We start from the raw sequence: 17,973 nt of genomic DNA on the forward strand, positions 1-17,973 counted from the left end.
GCTTGTCGTTTTTTTGATTGCACTTTTACCCTCCGAATCGTTCTTTTTGTGCCTTTTTTTTTTTTTCCTCCTCCTTTTTTTTTTCTTCTACTTCTTTCTGTTGGTTATTGTTTCTGCGATGAGAGACAGTTTCCTTTGGTTTTTCGTTTTTTTTCACGTAAACACCGAACGAATGTAGAGTTTGCGCGACATTGAATAACGGAAAGCGAGGCGAGAGATCCAAACCCGCGTACGCATATCTGAAACAGATAACGCGATGTCAGGAAGCAGATGTGTGGCAATTGTTATCAGACACATCGGATTATCGAGGGAATGATTCGAAGCACGAGGCGATCGCAGCTGAAAATTTTAATGGCTCTTTTGAGCGCGTCTGTCCTTTTAGCGCTATCGGCAGCTCGCCGACTATCTCCCCGACAGTCGCCGTGCGATCTGTGCATGCCGCCTGACATAATAAGCTGCGATATGCTGATTGCCACTCAGGTTCGCCGTGGTTTAATTGTGCATTAAAGACATAGAGGTGGCCTCGGACAATGTTGCCTTGATGAGAAATTGACATTTTGTGACCTGCTCTCCGCGACCACTCGGGATGCAAGATAAGATGCTCAGTTGTTTTTAAGGAGAACCGCCATTCTTCCCTCATACACTTCTATCCTTCTGTTTGACCCACTTGATGAGTATAGATTTCACAGCGCCCCCCCTCCCCCCCCCCCCTTTCAGCGCTCAAACTATAAGAGGTTCAAAACGATACCGGCCCTTATAGACAAAGGATAACCTTGCTCTTTCAATGTATTGATTCTTTATTAACTAGGTGGCTTAATGCAATGAAATGAGGGATTTGAATGAGCCCCATTTGGGGTGCTTTGAATAAAAAGCTTGCACTGTTTATGAATGACTACAATGAACCTTTGAAGCGCCACAGATGCAGGATATGCTGATACAAAGACCAGTAGGAATATGTCACAATGTCAGAGTGCTTTGCTGAAAGAATATGAGTAAAGAGCAGTTTTCATCTTTTATGGATGTTACACTTTTCCACAGGTTTCAAACAGTTATCTCTATGGCAAAGTCTAAACACTACAACTTACAGACGAATCACAGGTTTTGTCTTCAGAAGTTTCTACTGTCTCTTTTCTTGGTTCTGATTGTCAGTTTGTCTGCCAGCCAAACTGTACTTAAAACTGAAGAAGTCCACAGTTGAGGAGCTATTGTGTTTTACTGAAAATTTTAATAAAACATCACTTATTCATTTCTGTTTCCATTCCAAATGTTGACATTTTTCAATTTCCTTCCCTGTAAACACATGTAAGCTATGTGGCAGAGTCATAAGTGGTGAGTAAAAATGACTTCTATACATTCTACAAAACAGAAAAAAATACAACCACAAATGGAGTGTTTTTTTTTTATCTCCAAGGTTGTCCCTCATGCACATTAGTATTGGATCTTAACAACTATCATATGGGTCACAAACAATTTATTTGACAATACAACCAACAAAGTTTTCTCCAAAATGGTCTGTATAGATAATTTAAAATCAATATAAAAATAAACAATGAAGTTTGACTTCCCCTTTAAAAAAAAAAATGGACAGAGAGTCTTGACGGAGTAACACAAATTTTTGAGGATATACATGAAATATATGCACATTGCATTTCATCAAATACAAAAAGAAAACAAATGAAGGCAACAGTTCTTGGCTGAATTATCTGTGCTGCATCACTATATTAAGGGCATGACGATTAATACATACATAATGAAAAGCAATATACAAAATTTCAGAGATAAATACATTATTTATAGTTGATATGTTACAAAATTTCCCTCAGTGAGCGCAAGTGTGTATTTGAACAGAAATATGACGATGAACTACTATACTCCTACATTCTCAATGGATTTTAATTTTGTTTTTTAAATGTTTTTTTGTTGATCTAAAAGAACATGAAAAAGACATGTATAAATATTTAGCACAAGTTTGGCAATATCACAATAGTCTACAATTTTTAACCACATATAAAACACAGAAGGGAGTTGGAGCTAGAAGGGGGAGACTGCTCCTCATCAACAAGAAACAGACTTCACAGTAGCCTAGGAATGCATTAATACAGTGCTAGCAAAAAAGTTGAAAAACATGGCAAAACACACTTGCTTAAAAGGAAGCTCTAGACATGGAAGTACATCATATTCATCAACAGAGCAGTGTTTTGTACACGTCAGTGTGCTTGTTGCATCAAAGAGGATTTTTTTTTTTTACTTTTGAAGATGATTTCTAGCTACAATAAATTACAAAATTTAAGTTAAAATGCAGGAATGAAACATGATACAACCTTACCCACCCAGCCCCACCCTTTTTATTCGTATCTGTTGTACTTTTTAAGATCAATTCTACATTATATATCTCATATATTTTCCAGTTGAAATTCAAACTGTCTTGGCCCCTGTGTATTTTTCTCACACATAAAAATACAAAAAAGTCACATTATAAAGACACACAACTGTTGTGAATCTATTAAAAGAGAGTTGGAACAGAACAACTATTTCTGAAGTTCATTGGCAAATGTACTGTACATCAGTGTTTTTACTTTACAACCAGATGGTGAGTCCACAGAGTCCCTTCCAGTATTGAATGTGTGGTTGATTGGTGAGATCCAAGGCCGAAGCACAACCCGACAGGTGTACAAAATAAACCCTTCATCATCCTGTGTCCTCTTCAAGGGTGATCAAATGGGAAGGGGAAAAAAAGAAAAGTCCCACAGAAGAAAAGAAAAAGATATTTCTCGTGAAATCCTTTTTTTTCTGCAGGGTTTTGCGAAAGTCATCGAAAAGAAAAGAAAAAATCATTTCTTTTTTTTTTGTCTTCATCTTTAAAAACAGAACGGGCATTTTGACTATACATTACACCAGCGTTTTTGCTGTGTGCTCCTGTGAAGTGGTAATGTGTAGACTGGTGCTTGAGATGATGAAAGTGCATTTTACATTGGAGGGACAACCAGACCGGACATGGCTGGAAAAAAAAAATGAAGGAAAAGGAAGATTAGTCTATTTGCCTAAAAACAGTTCTGGATATAAATATAAAACATTTATGAACATTGTGTGTGTGTGTGTATATGGATGCCTGTGTGTGTGTGTGTGTGTCCAGCCAATCTGACTGCGTGAATGTATGCTTTAATGTGCCTGTTTGCGTATGTGCCGGTGAGTGTTTGCCGTGTCCGCCAGCCGGCTGCTGCGCGTCCTCCTTACGGGGAGACTTTTGAAAACCTCCCTCCTGCTCTGACATTTCAGCCCCCAGCATGCCAGTCTTGCTATGTGTGATATTTCTCCTGGCGTTGGGGTAATGGCAAACAGTGGCCCAGACTCCCAGGAGACGCGGCCGCGGTGACGGCGGAGCAACAACACGGTCACTTCCCACAATGCCACAGCGCTACACTACCAGACACTCGTCAGACTCCCCTCAGATTGCTTCTATCGCTTCCTCCCCTCGTCTCTTCACCCCCCCACTCTCTCTAACGCTGTACAGCGCATTAGTCCTACATTTCCACATTCCCCAAGTCGTGCCGCCGCGTCATTATCTAAGAGAGATTGGGCGCGATCAAAGGTAGCTTCCGTTATTCTACGAAGACCATCTGCTTAGGATATCATTAGCAACTGTACCTCACCGTGCGAGTTTATATATTCGGTACTTTCACACGTTTTAACAATTAGGCGACTGGTGGAGTGCTGGGATGATATATTATTATATTGCTCAGAGTGTATTTGTAGAGTCATGGTTGAAATGCTTTTAAGTTTGCCAGCGCAGATGATGGCAAGGCATTGCTCATTAATTTCTGCACAACATGTATTAATAAGTATGAACGTGTAGCAAGATGAACTTTAATTTCCCACTTCATTAAGCCCAATGTTATTAATCTTGGGGCACACACTACGGCTAAGCTTGTTTTCAAAGTAATCATGTTGGTCGTGACACATGCGCAAAACCTAATAAACATAATTACTAAAACAATTCTGGGAAGGTCTTTTCCTGCGACATCAGAGGGGATCATTTGTATGAAAGGGCAACAAGGATGCATGTTTGCAGACGCGCGTGTGTGTGTATGTAAGTGTGTACTGAAAGGTGTAAATTGGCCTGTCAAAATGCATATATTTGTAATGATTAATCCCTCACCAAACCGGACAGAGGCCTGAGCAGCGGTATCTGACCAGTAGTCCGTGGGGAAGGGATGAGGGGGTGAGGGGGGCTCACCTTGCAGTCCGTTGCCGTTGGCGCTGGTGCAGGAGGGGGGTGGGGAGGCCTGGGGTCGGACCACAGGGGCGAAGGCGCTCTTTTGTTTAACTGCAGAGACGGAAAAAAGAAAGGAGAGGGGGGGGGAGAGGGAGAGAGAGAGAGAGAAAACGTGCTGTGAGTAGTGCCGGAGAAGGAGAGGGCAGTTAAGGTAAGGCTAGGATAGCATTACTGCCAGGGGGGGATACACGATCAGTAGCCTACTCACAGGGCCCTACCATCAACATCTTGTCCGGTTGAAGAAATACAGGTGGCACACGGTGAAATCACACATAAAAAACTATATCCCCCGCTACTCTTGAGCTACCCGTGTGTTCTCCGAAGTGCTAAAAACTAAACAAGCCCCTGTGAATGAATCGTAATATATTTTCACCATCAATAATGTTATAACCCTGTCAGGAGTGATTCATAGACGTGAAAACGAATGTGGGAGCTGGAATTAAATCAGCAGCAGCTTAGTGCTACGACAGCGCGCGATAGTGGCAAGCTACTCACTTCCATATGGGGAGTTGGCAGAGGATCCGTTGAGGAACCCAGGGGAGCTCGGCACTCCCAGGTTCATGCCGGCGTTGCCGTAGCCATTCATGCTGTTGCTAACGGAGTTGTAGCCCGACTGCTGCGGGGTGCTGCTGGAGATGTAGCCCCGGGGGGACACGCTGCTGGTGTTCCGGCTGTAGCCCACTAAAAAAAAAAAAACAGGGGTGTGCAGAGAGAAATGTGTAAGTTCATTCATTTACTTTCCTTGGGCATGCAGAGTTTACCAGAGAAACGTGAGCCGATGACACAAGATGATAACGGGGATTTACTGCTGCGGTCAAACAATTAAATATCTGCACATCCTGCAGAAGCAACTTTAATAAGAAAAATATATGGCATTTAATTGGACTTTTTAACTACCTGTATTATGGGTGAGCATGGGCTAGTGAACCCGGTGTTAAAAAAAACATAATTTCGATCCCTTTCCTCATTTTAATGAGTGAAATGTAACTATTTCTCATTGTGGCCTTAAAACAACACCTGGAATCCCCTCAAGGACGCCAGCAGGGTCCCTGGACCCCACTTTTGAGAACCACTGAGTTATGGGGCTGTACCCTAAACACATACCTTGGTCATTCCCTTGTGACTCAGACACATTGACTGCTAGCTGGCTGCTGAAGGAGTTGACTCCCATCATGCCGTGGGAGGCTGTGTTAGCGAGAGAGGGGATCTGGTTGTGGTTGCGGGGAACGCTGTACAGGGCCTCGGCGATGTCAGCTGCCCTCTTCAGAATGATCTCCTGGAAAGCGAAGAAAAGGCAGAGGTGTTGTTATTTATATTGCTTTGATGCATGTTCCGTGGCTATGTGGTTAACTCACAAAGCATGTAGGCTACATTGTCCCAGATATAGGGATGCAAATACCCTTTGGTTAAAGTATGTATACTATTATACTGGTAGGTTTCAATGGTTTCTTATTTAGCAGAGCTGTGTGGATACCGACCTGATTGTTGTGGGGCATTCCATACAGGGCTTCAACGAGATCAGCCGCCCTCTTCAGTAGCACCTCCTGACGATGGGGAACAGGAAGAGTGAACGTTAAGACCCACACCGATTATGTTCGAGACCCCAGCGGTCCGTTCTGTAACAGTTTAGCTCCACGCCTTCCTTTTTGTATTAGTTGTTTTCATCCGGTCACTAACTATCATGTCATTCCAGATCCTGCTTCCCATCTCGTCAGTCCAACTCCCCTCACCTGCCTCTGATCACCTCGTTAGTCCCTCATTCCCTTCACCTGGTCCTCACGCCCATCTCACCTGCAGCCCATCCCCTCGTTAGTCCCTCATTACCTTCACCTGGTCCTCACGCCCTTCTCACCTGCAGCCCATCCCCTCATTAGTCCCTCACTATTTAGCTGCCTCACTTCCACTTGTCCTCTGCCAGATTGTCTTGTGTTTTTCCGACCAAACCCTCGAGCGTTCCATAGTTTGATTATTCTATCTGTTCCGATCTTGCTGACGCTTACAGTAAAGAATCTTTATTTGAATTATCTGTCTCCTAAATTGTGCATTTGGGTTCACCCTAATCCCATCGTGACACGTACGGCAACAAACAATATAAAAAACAACTTCACACGGCAGCGTCGTGGAGCGCTTTCGAGATGTTTGCATGAAAAAGAAAAAAAGCCACCCTGATTTAAGAGGCACCGGTGCTGAATTTATACGGCCGCTACCACTTTGCTCCTTCCAACCATGCGGAGCTGTGAATAATGTTCCCTATCTTAATTAAACTGGCACAGTGCTTTAAAAACAACACCTCAACCCTGATTCTGGGCTCCACGTTTGCTCTGGAGTTCAGCGCCGAGTCCCCTCTCCTCAGAACAATAAAGTGAATTAGCTCTGGGTTAATCTAGTTCTGTTGTAATGACATTAAGGAATTTTTCAATTAACCTCTTTGACTGGCTGTTGCAAAGGACTTCACAAATGACTTCCCATCCAGCAAGAGCTGGGTGCTTGTGCCTTGGGGACACGGATGCTCAGGATGTGGTCTTATCCATGTCTGCATGCTTGCCCCCGCTTGACAATGCGGATTAGCTGTGTTGCTTTGGCTTTAACACTGAAAATGAGTTGGCCCCGGATCCCGTTCCCCCCACTGTTTGGGGGCTTCCAGCTAGGTGGGGTTTGGCCCGTTCGTGTGTCTTTATCTGCTCTCTGAATTCAGCACTTACAATTAAATCCCTCTCAAGCAACCAGACTGCTCCCTTTGTTTTCCATCATACAGGGGGGCAATATGCTCCATGAAAACCCTCATCTCCTTTTTCGAGTGCATTTAATCTGACAAAGGCAAACCGCAGACACGACTGTTGCGTGTGTTTTTTAAAATGCTCGCGTGTCCTCACCTGCTTGTAGAGCGGAGATTTGTCGACTGCGCTGTTAGAACCCTGGTTAAAAGCAATGCAAATCTGTCACCAGAAAACATCTCAGATGGCGCTTGTTTTCTTCCCACATTCGCCGTGTTTTCTTTTGTGGGCCTCGGTAATTTGTCTGAAGTGTTCCATCACTTGGCAATAGCGGTGCGGGATTAAGACGGCAGCTGCCGTAAATGAATGTAAACACAGCCTTCGCGCCTTCAAACAGCGGCCTCCAAGACTTGGCCTGCGCTTCCAAGGCACAGCGTATGTAGTGTTTACGGAGTGTGTGCATGGGCCCTTTCATCCTGAGGAGCATATCTACCATAGTCCTTGATTTATCAAGATGAATCACTGTAGAAGCCACTTCCAGCGTATGCCATGCTCTCTTATAGAAACATATCGCTTAATCCACCCCAAGTTACCGGATGGGTGGCTCTTAGAATGGGCATTTACCTCTGAAATTGGTGTGTATGCTCAACGTTGCATGCATCTAGTTTGCATACAAATAAAGAATTATGGTTGTCGTGAGGCAGGTAGACTAAATGAGAGGACCAGCTGTCTTGATGTGTTCTCATCAGGCAGAACAGATTTCTCTCTCTCTCTCTCTTGCTGAGTGAGATAAAGTGGTTTTCTTTCTTTTTGTCTGCAGTTAATAATTACCAATAATCTATTCTATCATATTTCAAGATCTACTACATGGCTCTCAATTTTAAACAACAATTAAAGCAATTAAGACTGTCGCGTATGCAAGCCATGTTTCATTCTCCGTGAAACGTCCTCTCCCTCCTTGTCCATATGGTACTTTGCAGCAGTGACATAAGGACTGCTTGGAAAAAGGAGGAGAGAAAACGATATTGCCTCTCATCCTTAATCTGTCGTTTACCGCGTGGTGTCTTAACTAACCAAGCTGACTCGCAAGGCTATGCTTAAGTGCAACCTAGTCATATCCGGGGATGATGAGAAGAGCTGCACCCAATCAAGGAAGAAGTTTGTTTTCTTGTGACGAGACGCTTTCATGCATATCGGCTCACGCTGTGAATACGATTAACACGGAATCGTGTTCTGAGGGCATTTCCATGTAAATCTCAATACTACTCCAGCATAAGTGTAATTGGCTTTCTTGTCATGGAGACATATCAGAACGCACCATGTTAAATTGAAACAATTAAAGGCCTCAAATGATTTCTGTTGTTCTGTGACAAATGCGTGACAGATTTCTGCTATTGTTTGCCTTGCTTTGCATAAAGGTCTCGTGTTCAACAACTGTTTAAATGGGGCTGCTCAAATGACAAATCACCTCAGATTTAGAGGCTTGGTTTTTTTTTTCTGGTTTTTTTCCGGTCAATGCCGAGAAAAAAGTGAAAGGAGGCCATAACAAATGGTGTGTTCTAAAGAATATCTTAACAATGGGGCGGAGTGGTGTAAAACGGATTCTTCAAGCACTAGATTAACATGGATGTTGTATTTATATTATCACAGTTAATAAAAGAGGGCCTAGGTTATGTAGCTCGGAGTGCTAATGCCATTATAAAACTGTAAGGCAATTACTCTGTTAGCTCTAGCCTGAGGTAATGAATGCATTTAGAAGCATAGGGCCATTAGATGAAGGTACTTCAAAGAGCACAGGAAGAGGGATTCATTTAAATACATGGGTAATTGCTTGACATGAACACATTTGTAATATTTTCTCCTTGTGGATTACGCAAAAAAATTGGAAAAGAATGGGTTTATGCTCATTTTGGGAGGAAAGAAAGGAATCCAAAGCAATCAGCTTAATAATAAAACAATATTGAGTTTCACTTTTAATTTCATAATGAATCTAATTTGTTACAGAAGAGAGAAATTGAGTGTGATATAATGTGATATTCAGTCTATTTGTCCATTACTGCCAGAGGGCACAAAATGGTATTATAAATTGTCTTTTTTATATTATGAATAGAAAATTGTTTTATAACAAGATCTTAAAAAGGAGGGTGAATTCCAAAGTCTCTCTTCACTTAACGCGATGCCCGCAAACCAATCTCCTTTCTCATCACTTGACTGCTCACACTTATTACTTTCATATTCACCCTGGACTTTGCATTGAATTTTTATATCTCCACTCCTCCCACAGGGTCAGACTGTCATCTACGATGTTGTCTTAGAATTACGAGGTAAACTTCAATCAGAGGCAGCTTCCCCCCCTTTTTTTTCCCTCTGTGTAGCAACAATATTAGCGTGCATCCCTTGCTATCCATGAGCACTCCCATATTGGCTTTCTGTCTCCTTACAATTACCACGTGTCTTACTGGTCCCAGGGAGAAGGCTGGTGGAAATCAATATAGCGCAGTAATATTATCAACTGGAGGGTGAAGTCATGGGAGGGAGGGTTAGAGGCGGTGAGTGGACTTGGTGTCGATTTGCCTTTCTGCTAATGCACACCGCGCGTCCTCCAGCTTCATCTTCTTTTTATAGAGTCTCCCTACCTCACCTGCACCCTGTAATGGCTGTTCTCTATATGCTGTTTCTGTTCTCATTCCGAATGTACATGCAAGCGTCAGCTCGCCGCGGGGCTGTTTTATTGGGAATGTGCTTTTGACCCCGTGAGCTGACCCTCAGATGGCAAGCTTAACAATGACGAATCACTTGGTGGGATCATTTACATGCCCCCCTGAACCCCATATTTGGGTCCATTAGAGAGCAAATCAAATATTTATGTTGTTTATTGGAAGTGCAGGGTTTCATCTCACTCTGTGATTGTTTCATGCAAAGGCCGGGAGAGCGCGGTATATTAAGTATATGCACACCCGGGAAACTAATCTTGGGTTCAGCGTCACGATCTGCTCTCGCGGCGCTCTGTATTCAAGGAAAGAAGTCGCTGTGTTTAACATTGTTGCTCTCTTTGTTTCGGAGATGTGGCTTTCGCAAAGACGTGGCGACTTTATGAAATTGGAACAGTGTAGCTAGATTGACCGGCGATGCCTGCGGAGATGGTGAAAAGCCATGTGGATATTAAGGGCAAGTGTACTTTACCTTTTGGTCTACGTTTACAGTTGAAATTAGAGTAACATTTCATGTCTAGGTGTTGTTTCCTGTCTCCACGGGGACCGACTCTAATTGAAACACTTCATACACTGAACCAGGGACTCGCTGTGATGTTCCATTTCTCCACATTGCCTTGGTCAAACGTCTATGGCTACCACACAGTCTGTTCTTTATTAAATTGTCCGTTGGACGTTAATGATATTGCTGTGTTGCATGCTGGGATTTAATAGATAAGGTCTTAAAAGGTTTTACAGTATTATTAAAACTCTGAGGTGGCCACCACTTTACCACATGCCAAGGGGTTTTGAATGTAGTAATCAGTTATATTATTACACTTGACACATCTGGAACGTCAGTCACCGAAATGATTACTGGCAGGGTGGCAATTAGTGGAAACACACAGTTAGATTTTATCAATAGGAAATGGAGAGAGTAAGAGAACCAAAGGGATGAAAAAGTAAAAAGAATCAAAGAGTTTCTGCATGGGGAGGGGGAACAAATAAAAAAAACACATCCACACCTTAGTTTTCATGTGCGTCTAAAAGTGATGTGGCTTTCAACTCCTTCGCCCAGGTTCAAAAGAAAACAATAAGAGAGCCAAAGCATAATAACGTGCAGTCTTTGTCTATTAGCTGCGCTAAGACGGGGGCGGTTTACGGCACAGGGCTCTGTAAACAAAAGATTAAACCAAATCGAGCTGCAGAAAATGAAAGGAAAACATGAGTGGGGTAATGAGGGCGCAGACGTCGTCTCTGACCAGATTACCATCTCCACAGACGACTGGAGAGGAAAACGCCTGATAGAGCTATTTTACCACACAGAGAGTTTACGCCTCTCTCCACACACAAAACCAATACCATTACCACGCTGGTTAGAGGGTAAGCCACATATGTGAGGCAAAGCTGTTACGGTTTGGGGTCACCGTGCTCTGCCTTGATGGCGGTGTTGTTTTGTTTACTCGTCACATTCAGGGTATTAAGGCGCTCTCGCCCCAGAGTGCTCTGTCGCGTTGATGTTCTGCGCGTGCGTCTGCGCGGAGACCGTACTGACCTTTGGTAACCTCTCGGGATCGCCGGGGTGTCTGGGGATGACCTTCTGCAGCCTCTGGAAACCATAGTCGATGGTTGGCTCATTTAGGGCTGTAAGAAGAAAAAAAAGTGTGGGGGGGGGGGGGGGAGGAGGAGAAGGAGGTGAGGAATTAGAATAATTTCAGGGCTAATTTTTGCCAGAGACAGGGAGAAACTAATTGAGAAATCTGTTGGAGTTTACGGGAACAAAAGTCATTTCAGAATGCCTAATTTTAAAGAGACCTCTGGGGTGAGAGGATGTTTTATGAAACATCGGCAGGGGGGGCAAGTGATGGAGTCTGACATGGGTCCCACTGACACTTGTGTCACCAAGTGTCATTCCATTAACAGCCGTGATGACCTACATCACTCTGAGAATCCTTCAGAGGGACCCTCCCTCTTTCTATCTGCTTCGGAATATTGACTACAGCAAACTACATCGCGGGGGTCTTTTAATCTAACCGAGCTTTAATAATCTGTGAAAGGCCGTCCACACATTGATCTCGTGGAAGTTGCTGTCATTTCACCCTTCTGCACCAACTGTACTGCAACAGTGGGCCCGTGAAATACGGCGGCAGATCCCATGGAGCCATTAATCTCCTCCACCCCTCAAATAGTAATCTGGGGCGTGAGGCATATTGGGCGATGAATCAGAGGCACAAAGTAAATGAATCATAACCCAGACTTTGGTGAGAGCAAGGCGTTTTATGTCTGACAGTCCTAATGGGTAATTGAAGGCTTCCTTACAGCTCCGCCTGATTCTAAACAATCATGTGCACACTCATAGGCAGGCCGAGGCGAAGGGAGGGGGGGAGGGCAGAGGAGAGAAGGAGGGGAGGAGAGGAGGAGAGCAGCGTAAAGGGGGAAGGAACGACTTAATAGAGAACATCACTTCTCAATGTAGATATCATTTTCAGGAGAGTAACTCCGCCGAGCAAGGCGCTTCATAAATCAATGGCTTTCTATGGAGACTAATAAGAGCTGCCTGCCTCTATTCATTGTTCAGCCTGTAATTTGGCCCATCACTCATTACTCAGCATGTAATTTCAGCATTAACACCGCACAGCTCGCTGAACCTGCTGAACACCGGAGAATGTGAAAGGAAGCGAACCCCCCCCCCCACACACACACACACACACACACACACACAGGCAGGCAGGGCCACTGAAGCACGAGCCGGGGGAGACACGGCAGGAAAACGAACATTCATATGTCTCACTCTTTCTTTTGTTCCCTCACATCTAAATACAAGCAAGCATGCTCTCACACACACACACACAGACACACACACACACACACACACACACACAGAGGCATACTGTACCTACTCACGCATACATGCTGTGCAGCAGTCATGTACTAACACACACACATACAATCGAAAACACATGCACCACTTCTGCCAAAACCGGAATACAGTAATTGCCAGCGCGACCGTGATCAAACGGAGCAATTATGTGTTCAAGCGCGGACAATGCGAGGCGCTAATCGATAGCGAGGATCTAGCTTGCAAATGCGGTGGTATTCAGCCCTAATGGCGAGGCACACCTGAATAAACCCCCCACGCCACGACGACACACACTGCAGGAAATCTGATTTGACATGTCATCATGCGTCCCGGAACGACAAAGGTCCGCTTCGCAATGCGAGGGGGACGCCATCTTCTCCTTAATAAAGGATTGATCTGCCGTATTGATCGTACATGACAAGTCTGTAGCAAGGAATTTGCCCCCTTTCCTTTGTTATTTCCCACCCCCTTTCTTATCTATGCACTCTGGCAGTCCCGTACACAAGCAAACATGTATACGTGTGTGCGCGTGTGTGTGTGAGAGAGTGCACGTGCCCGGCTGAGAGAGTGTATGCGCAGGCAGCCCTGCCAGACCCCGCTGCTCAGTGTGATGTAAATTGTGTATGTGTAAAAAGCACTCCATAATCAGGCCATCCATCATCAGAGGCTGTCAGTGGGCTCTCTCAGGGTGATACATCACGCTCTCCTGTCCTCTGCCTCAGCTGGGGCCTACACAACCCGCCGGGCATGCTGGGAACACAGCCGGAGAGACGTACAGTACAGGACGAGACCTCGGTCGGGAGAGGTGCACTGTGTGATGTTCCTTTCCGATGATGATGATGATGATGCCCCCACTTTAAATGCGGACCTGCGAATTATTATGAATGTGATTTGGAGGGTAGGGCATCCTGTACCCTCAGAGAAGCGTTTTCAACTGCTTTTCTCTCCTGCGTTTTTCCACACGGCGATTAAACGCCTGCATATGGAGGAGTTTCAATGCGTCGTGGATTACATTTTTAAACCCGTCTCCGTGTAGGTTTAGCAGACGGCTCAATGTTCTGCCGCCGCAGTCCGAGCGTCGGGCGCGATCTCCACACGTCGACGCGTCGCCGTCTCATCTATCACGGAGATGATCTTTGTTACAACCCCGGCGTAATGAAATTGGTGACACAGACCGCCATCTGCTATTGATTTCATGCAAATGTTTTTGACAGCTGATGGAGACTTGCATTAGCGCTAAACGGTGCTGTCAGTTGATGAGTTGACAGTTTTGTAGTCGTCCCATGTACACTTGGTGCCGACAGACACAGACAATGTCAATAATCCTGTAAGAGCTGCTGATGATATATACTGAGCACTTATATTCAATCCGGACAATAAATGTGTTATGTGTGTATTCGGCGGATCGTTCTGCACGTTATTTCTTCCAGGCAAAGATTTCCTTTCATCTGCCGAGCTCTTCTGAGTCATTGGGACTTCTGCTCTCACTTTTTCTTATGCCACACACATTGACGGCAGCAGTTTCCCACGTTTCGATCTCCCCCCCCCCCCTCGCCACCCTACGTCTCTCTTAATCCTCGGTTCATCATTATGTGCCGACTTCACACCCTGTCGTGTACTTTCCGCTCTTCTAAAGCCGATAACAGGCCAAACTAGCCGCTCTGCCCTTGCATGACAACATTTGTTTGGCCCTCCTCGTCCTTCCAACACAATATGGTGAAAGGAGGGGGTGGGCGGAGGGGTGTGAGGGGGGAGGTGGAAGGAGCGTGTCCACCTCCCTTGGCCCTCCTGTAAGGGTCTCAGTCGCTGCAAGGAAACATGAAACCCTCCACACACATCCCATAAATCCTGCTCTGGGTGGGGAGTCTAGCCAAGGGGAGGAGGGACCGAGGAAGGTGGAGGGAACTGGGGGGGGGGGGGGAGGTATGATAGGGGTTGTTGGGGTTGGAGGAGAGGGGGGGGGGGGGTTGCACGTTCCAGTCACGCCCGCTTCCCGGCTCGCGGCCAATCAATACCACTTTCCTGTTTTAGAGGCGGGTAATTATGAGGTGGAGAGATTGTGTGACCTCTCACCCCTGCTGCATTACTCGCCTGATATTAAGATAAATTGCCTGATTTTGGGTAAACATATGCTGCAATTCAAACTGTCAGCACTGGTTTGCTCAGGGATAATTTGTATTGATCTCCTGGCTTCTTCCCCATTTTGCTTACTGACCTCATGGATAATTAGAGAAAAAGAGACACAGGGAGGTAAGGCAGGGCTTGCATTTGAATACTTTGCAGGAGAGATGAAGAGCACATGGGGAGGGGGGGGCCGAGGGAACATTATGGACTAATAGAATTTTCATTTTCTATAATTTTTTCCGTCCTGATTTAGACAGGTTGCATACTTTGTTCAATTACAACACTTATACCCCCGCTTGCGGTACATCTAAAGATATAATTGTTCCTATATTTTACTCCGTGGTGTTATTCCAGATATGATTAGCATTTAACGGAAGTAATGAGACAACAAAGTGACAGCAAATATGGGAGAAATTTGAACGGCTGTCAACTGAAAGAATTATTAAAAAAGGAGCACACAAACTGATTTCTTGACAAAGAAACAGACTTGCTCCCTCCGCATGGAGGTTCCGAAAATTTCTTTTATGAATATTTCAGTAATTTTCTCACTCCAGAGAGTCAATGATCATGTTTCAGAAAATGAAGAAATGGAATGCATGACTCGGTGTGCAGCTGTGACCATATCATTTCCAATTTTCAATACCACACATGCGCACATGCATCCATGGCAGGGCTTCAGTAGAATTCCTCTGCCTGGAATGTGTACTTCCCCGACGTTATTTTTGATGCCGTGATCTTTCCGTTCTTTCACGCTCCCATGACACATTTTCTCTGAGTGCTCCTTTTTAGCCGCCCCAGCTAGCCACTTCACTTAAAATGTAGAGTGGATGGCGTGTACATGGCATCTGAGTGTGGTCTGCTGCCCCTTCTCCGTGTTCTCTAGAAATAGGACATGAGTAACCGCTCTACGGGAACAGTGTAACATGGCCGACGTTGGCAGCCAGGAGTGCTTACGTGGCGATACACGACTGTGTGCCCGCGGTCTATATGGAACACGTGTATTGACTTACAGTATCTGGGTATAAACATGGGGAAATGTTTGAGCAAAGCAGTAAATTTAAGGGAAATTGTTCCTTGTTAAGTCTATGAGCCTGAATGGAAGCTTGCACCGACTACTAGCATTCCTGCCAGCCATTACAGCTTATTACGATAACTCTATCTTTCCAGGAGATAAAAACCTAGCCTTGTTGCCATTTGCCAGCTATTACTTTCGCTAATTATACTTAACTGCTTCGAGCTTATCTCCACTCCTCCTACACCATTGAGCAGTTATTTTTTTCTTTCCCCGTAACACAAATTAGAGGCGGAGTGGGAGTTGGAAAGGGGGAGACAGATAAACAGCACCCGCAGAAGTTCATTCAAGTGTTATTGCATTTGTGACTTGTCAAACAGTCTAACTGAAGCCTTCGAGGCACCTGTGGTCTCTTGAATGGATGCAGTTCACAACGGCACCGGCACATGACCTCTTCTCGGCGAAGAGACATTGAAAGAGTGAATATCTTCTCATGACTGTAAGGAGTTAAATATAATACCGTGCATACAGAGAAGGTAAGATATCCAGAGGTCATGCTGCCGCGCCATAGTCGATATGTTTCAGTGTTGAGAGAATAGAAAACACGCATGCAGATGTGGAGACCATCTTAAAAAAACCAAACCAAGCCAGATTGGAATTTCCACAGCAAACCCACGCAAAGCAAACCTCATCTGTTTTTACCACTGACCATATCATCTCCATCCACTGAAGCCAGTTACCACTGAGTGATTCCATCTCCAGCAGTCTCAAGATGAACAGGAAATTACAATTTCAAAGATCTGCAGTTAGGATAAATCAATAGAGACGGATCAATGTTCATTGAAATTTCATGAACTTTGAGCCAATACAGATGAGAAAAAAAAAACCTCGACAGTAACAGTCTCCAGCAGATATTGCTCCTGCAACAGATAAAATGTAATTAACACGGTTAAAAGGGAGCAATGTTACAGATTGCACATCCATAATTTCAGACTCCCTTCATATCGGCTGTGTTATTAGAAAGGGCCGAAGACACCTGTTCAATCCTCTTAGATGACATCTAAAGTATGTGTGCCACTTCTCTAAGGACGCCGGCGGACTTTCACACATTACTAGCCAACAGAAATCAAATGGGTTCCCTTCACAGCTGATTGCAAGCGCAAATTAATATTGTAAAATGAAGATCAATACATGGACGGGGCACAGATCGATGGCGGCTAAATTACGGCCGCGTTTTCCCCCTCATTCAAGATGAGTTGTGTTTTCCTCTCAAAGTCAATACCGTGCTGCCTCCCTCATTCATTTCTCAATAAACTTGCCGATGAATTTCAATCAAAAGGCGGCCGCGGAGGAGGAGGGGTGCGTGGAGTACTTTTAAAGCCCGTCGGGTGTGGATCGTACTGAAAATGGGGCAAGAAGAGGAGGTAGAGAAAGGAGGAGGAGGAGGAGGAGGGGAAAGATCCTCGTCTATCAAGAAATCCCCCTTCCCTCCCTCCTCTGTCTGTCTTTCCTGTGGCAAAGGACTGATGCTGTGACTTACTGAGGACAATCCATTTTAAGAGCCATTACAAAACAGACCTCTAACGATACTGTGGGACAAAAAGTGGGTCCAATTAAAAATAAATCAATGGATACCATCCTTACTCAGAGAAGCAGAGAGAAAAAACACAGCCATACTTTCATTTTTCTCTTGGAATATACACCCACAATACATTTCACGGAGAGGTGTAATGGAAGGAAAATACATGCTCAACTGCAAGTGCTTATTTCAATCAATTTCCCGGAGCTGGATTTCACAGGTCACTTTGCTTATAACACGCTGTGGAATAATGCCACAGTGTGCTTCTCAAAGCCTCCCTGACAAGCTGCCTGACAGTGGGGGAGTGCGAGCACGTGTCACGTCAGCCCTCTAATTGGACACAAGGACCTTCCTCCGTGGATCCTTGTCGCGCTCCACACAAGCTCACAAGGCCTTCAAACCAGGCCCATCGAACTTGGCAACGAGTGTCTGCTCCACTCCTGTGGAGCTGGTGCTAAATACCAGAGTTGTAATGAGACAGGCCGGTATGGGGATATGGCTCGTGGATAACATGCTTTGACACATGCTAAAACTGTTGTGCCAAACTGGTTACAACCCACTTGACTGTGGCGATGACATTTATAAATGCCTATTTCAGTGGGACTTTACGACACCCCCCCCAACAAAAAAAAAAGAATCTGCAGATGAATTTCAAAGCGTCTCCAATCCGAAGTGCCGTGTCGTAGGTTGAGTTACTTTAAATACACGATGCTTGTATGAA

General features: G+C 44.7%; 1 protein-coding gene across 2 annotated transcripts in view; it reads right to left on the reverse strand.

The window, feature by feature from the left end:
- Window positions 1-1,000: 1,000 nt before the first annotated feature.
- The window catches only part of ebf3b (EBF transcription factor 3b), a 69,998-nt gene continuing 53,025 nt past the window's right edge, over window positions 1,001-17,973 (reverse strand). Inside the window, exons 11-16 of one of the 2 annotated variants that reach the window (XM_056435564.1) lie at window positions 11,233-11,321; window positions 5,752-5,817; window positions 5,378-5,549; window positions 4,769-4,954; window positions 4,235-4,324; window positions 1,001-2,998 (exon numbers count right to left, since the gene is read on the reverse strand). In XM_056435564.1, coding sequence (XP_056291539.1) covers window positions 2,967-2,998; window positions 4,235-4,324; window positions 4,769-4,954; window positions 5,378-5,549; window positions 5,752-5,817; window positions 11,233-11,321 — 635 coding nt within the window. In that variant the 3' untranslated portion in view covers window positions 1,001-2,966. Of the gene's footprint in view, window positions 2,999-4,156; window positions 4,325-4,768; window positions 4,955-5,377; window positions 5,550-5,751; window positions 5,818-11,232; window positions 11,322-17,973 lie in introns of both variants that reach the window. The other variant, XM_056435563.1, reaches the window with a different exon arrangement.

Source organism: Pseudoliparis swirei, chromosome 17, assembly GCF_029220125.1.
Source record: "Pseudoliparis swirei isolate HS2019 ecotype Mariana Trench chromosome 17, NWPU_hadal_v1, whole genome shotgun sequence".
In the NCBI taxonomy this organism is placed as follows: Eukaryota; Metazoa; Chordata; class Actinopteri; order Perciformes; family Liparidae; genus Pseudoliparis; species Pseudoliparis swirei.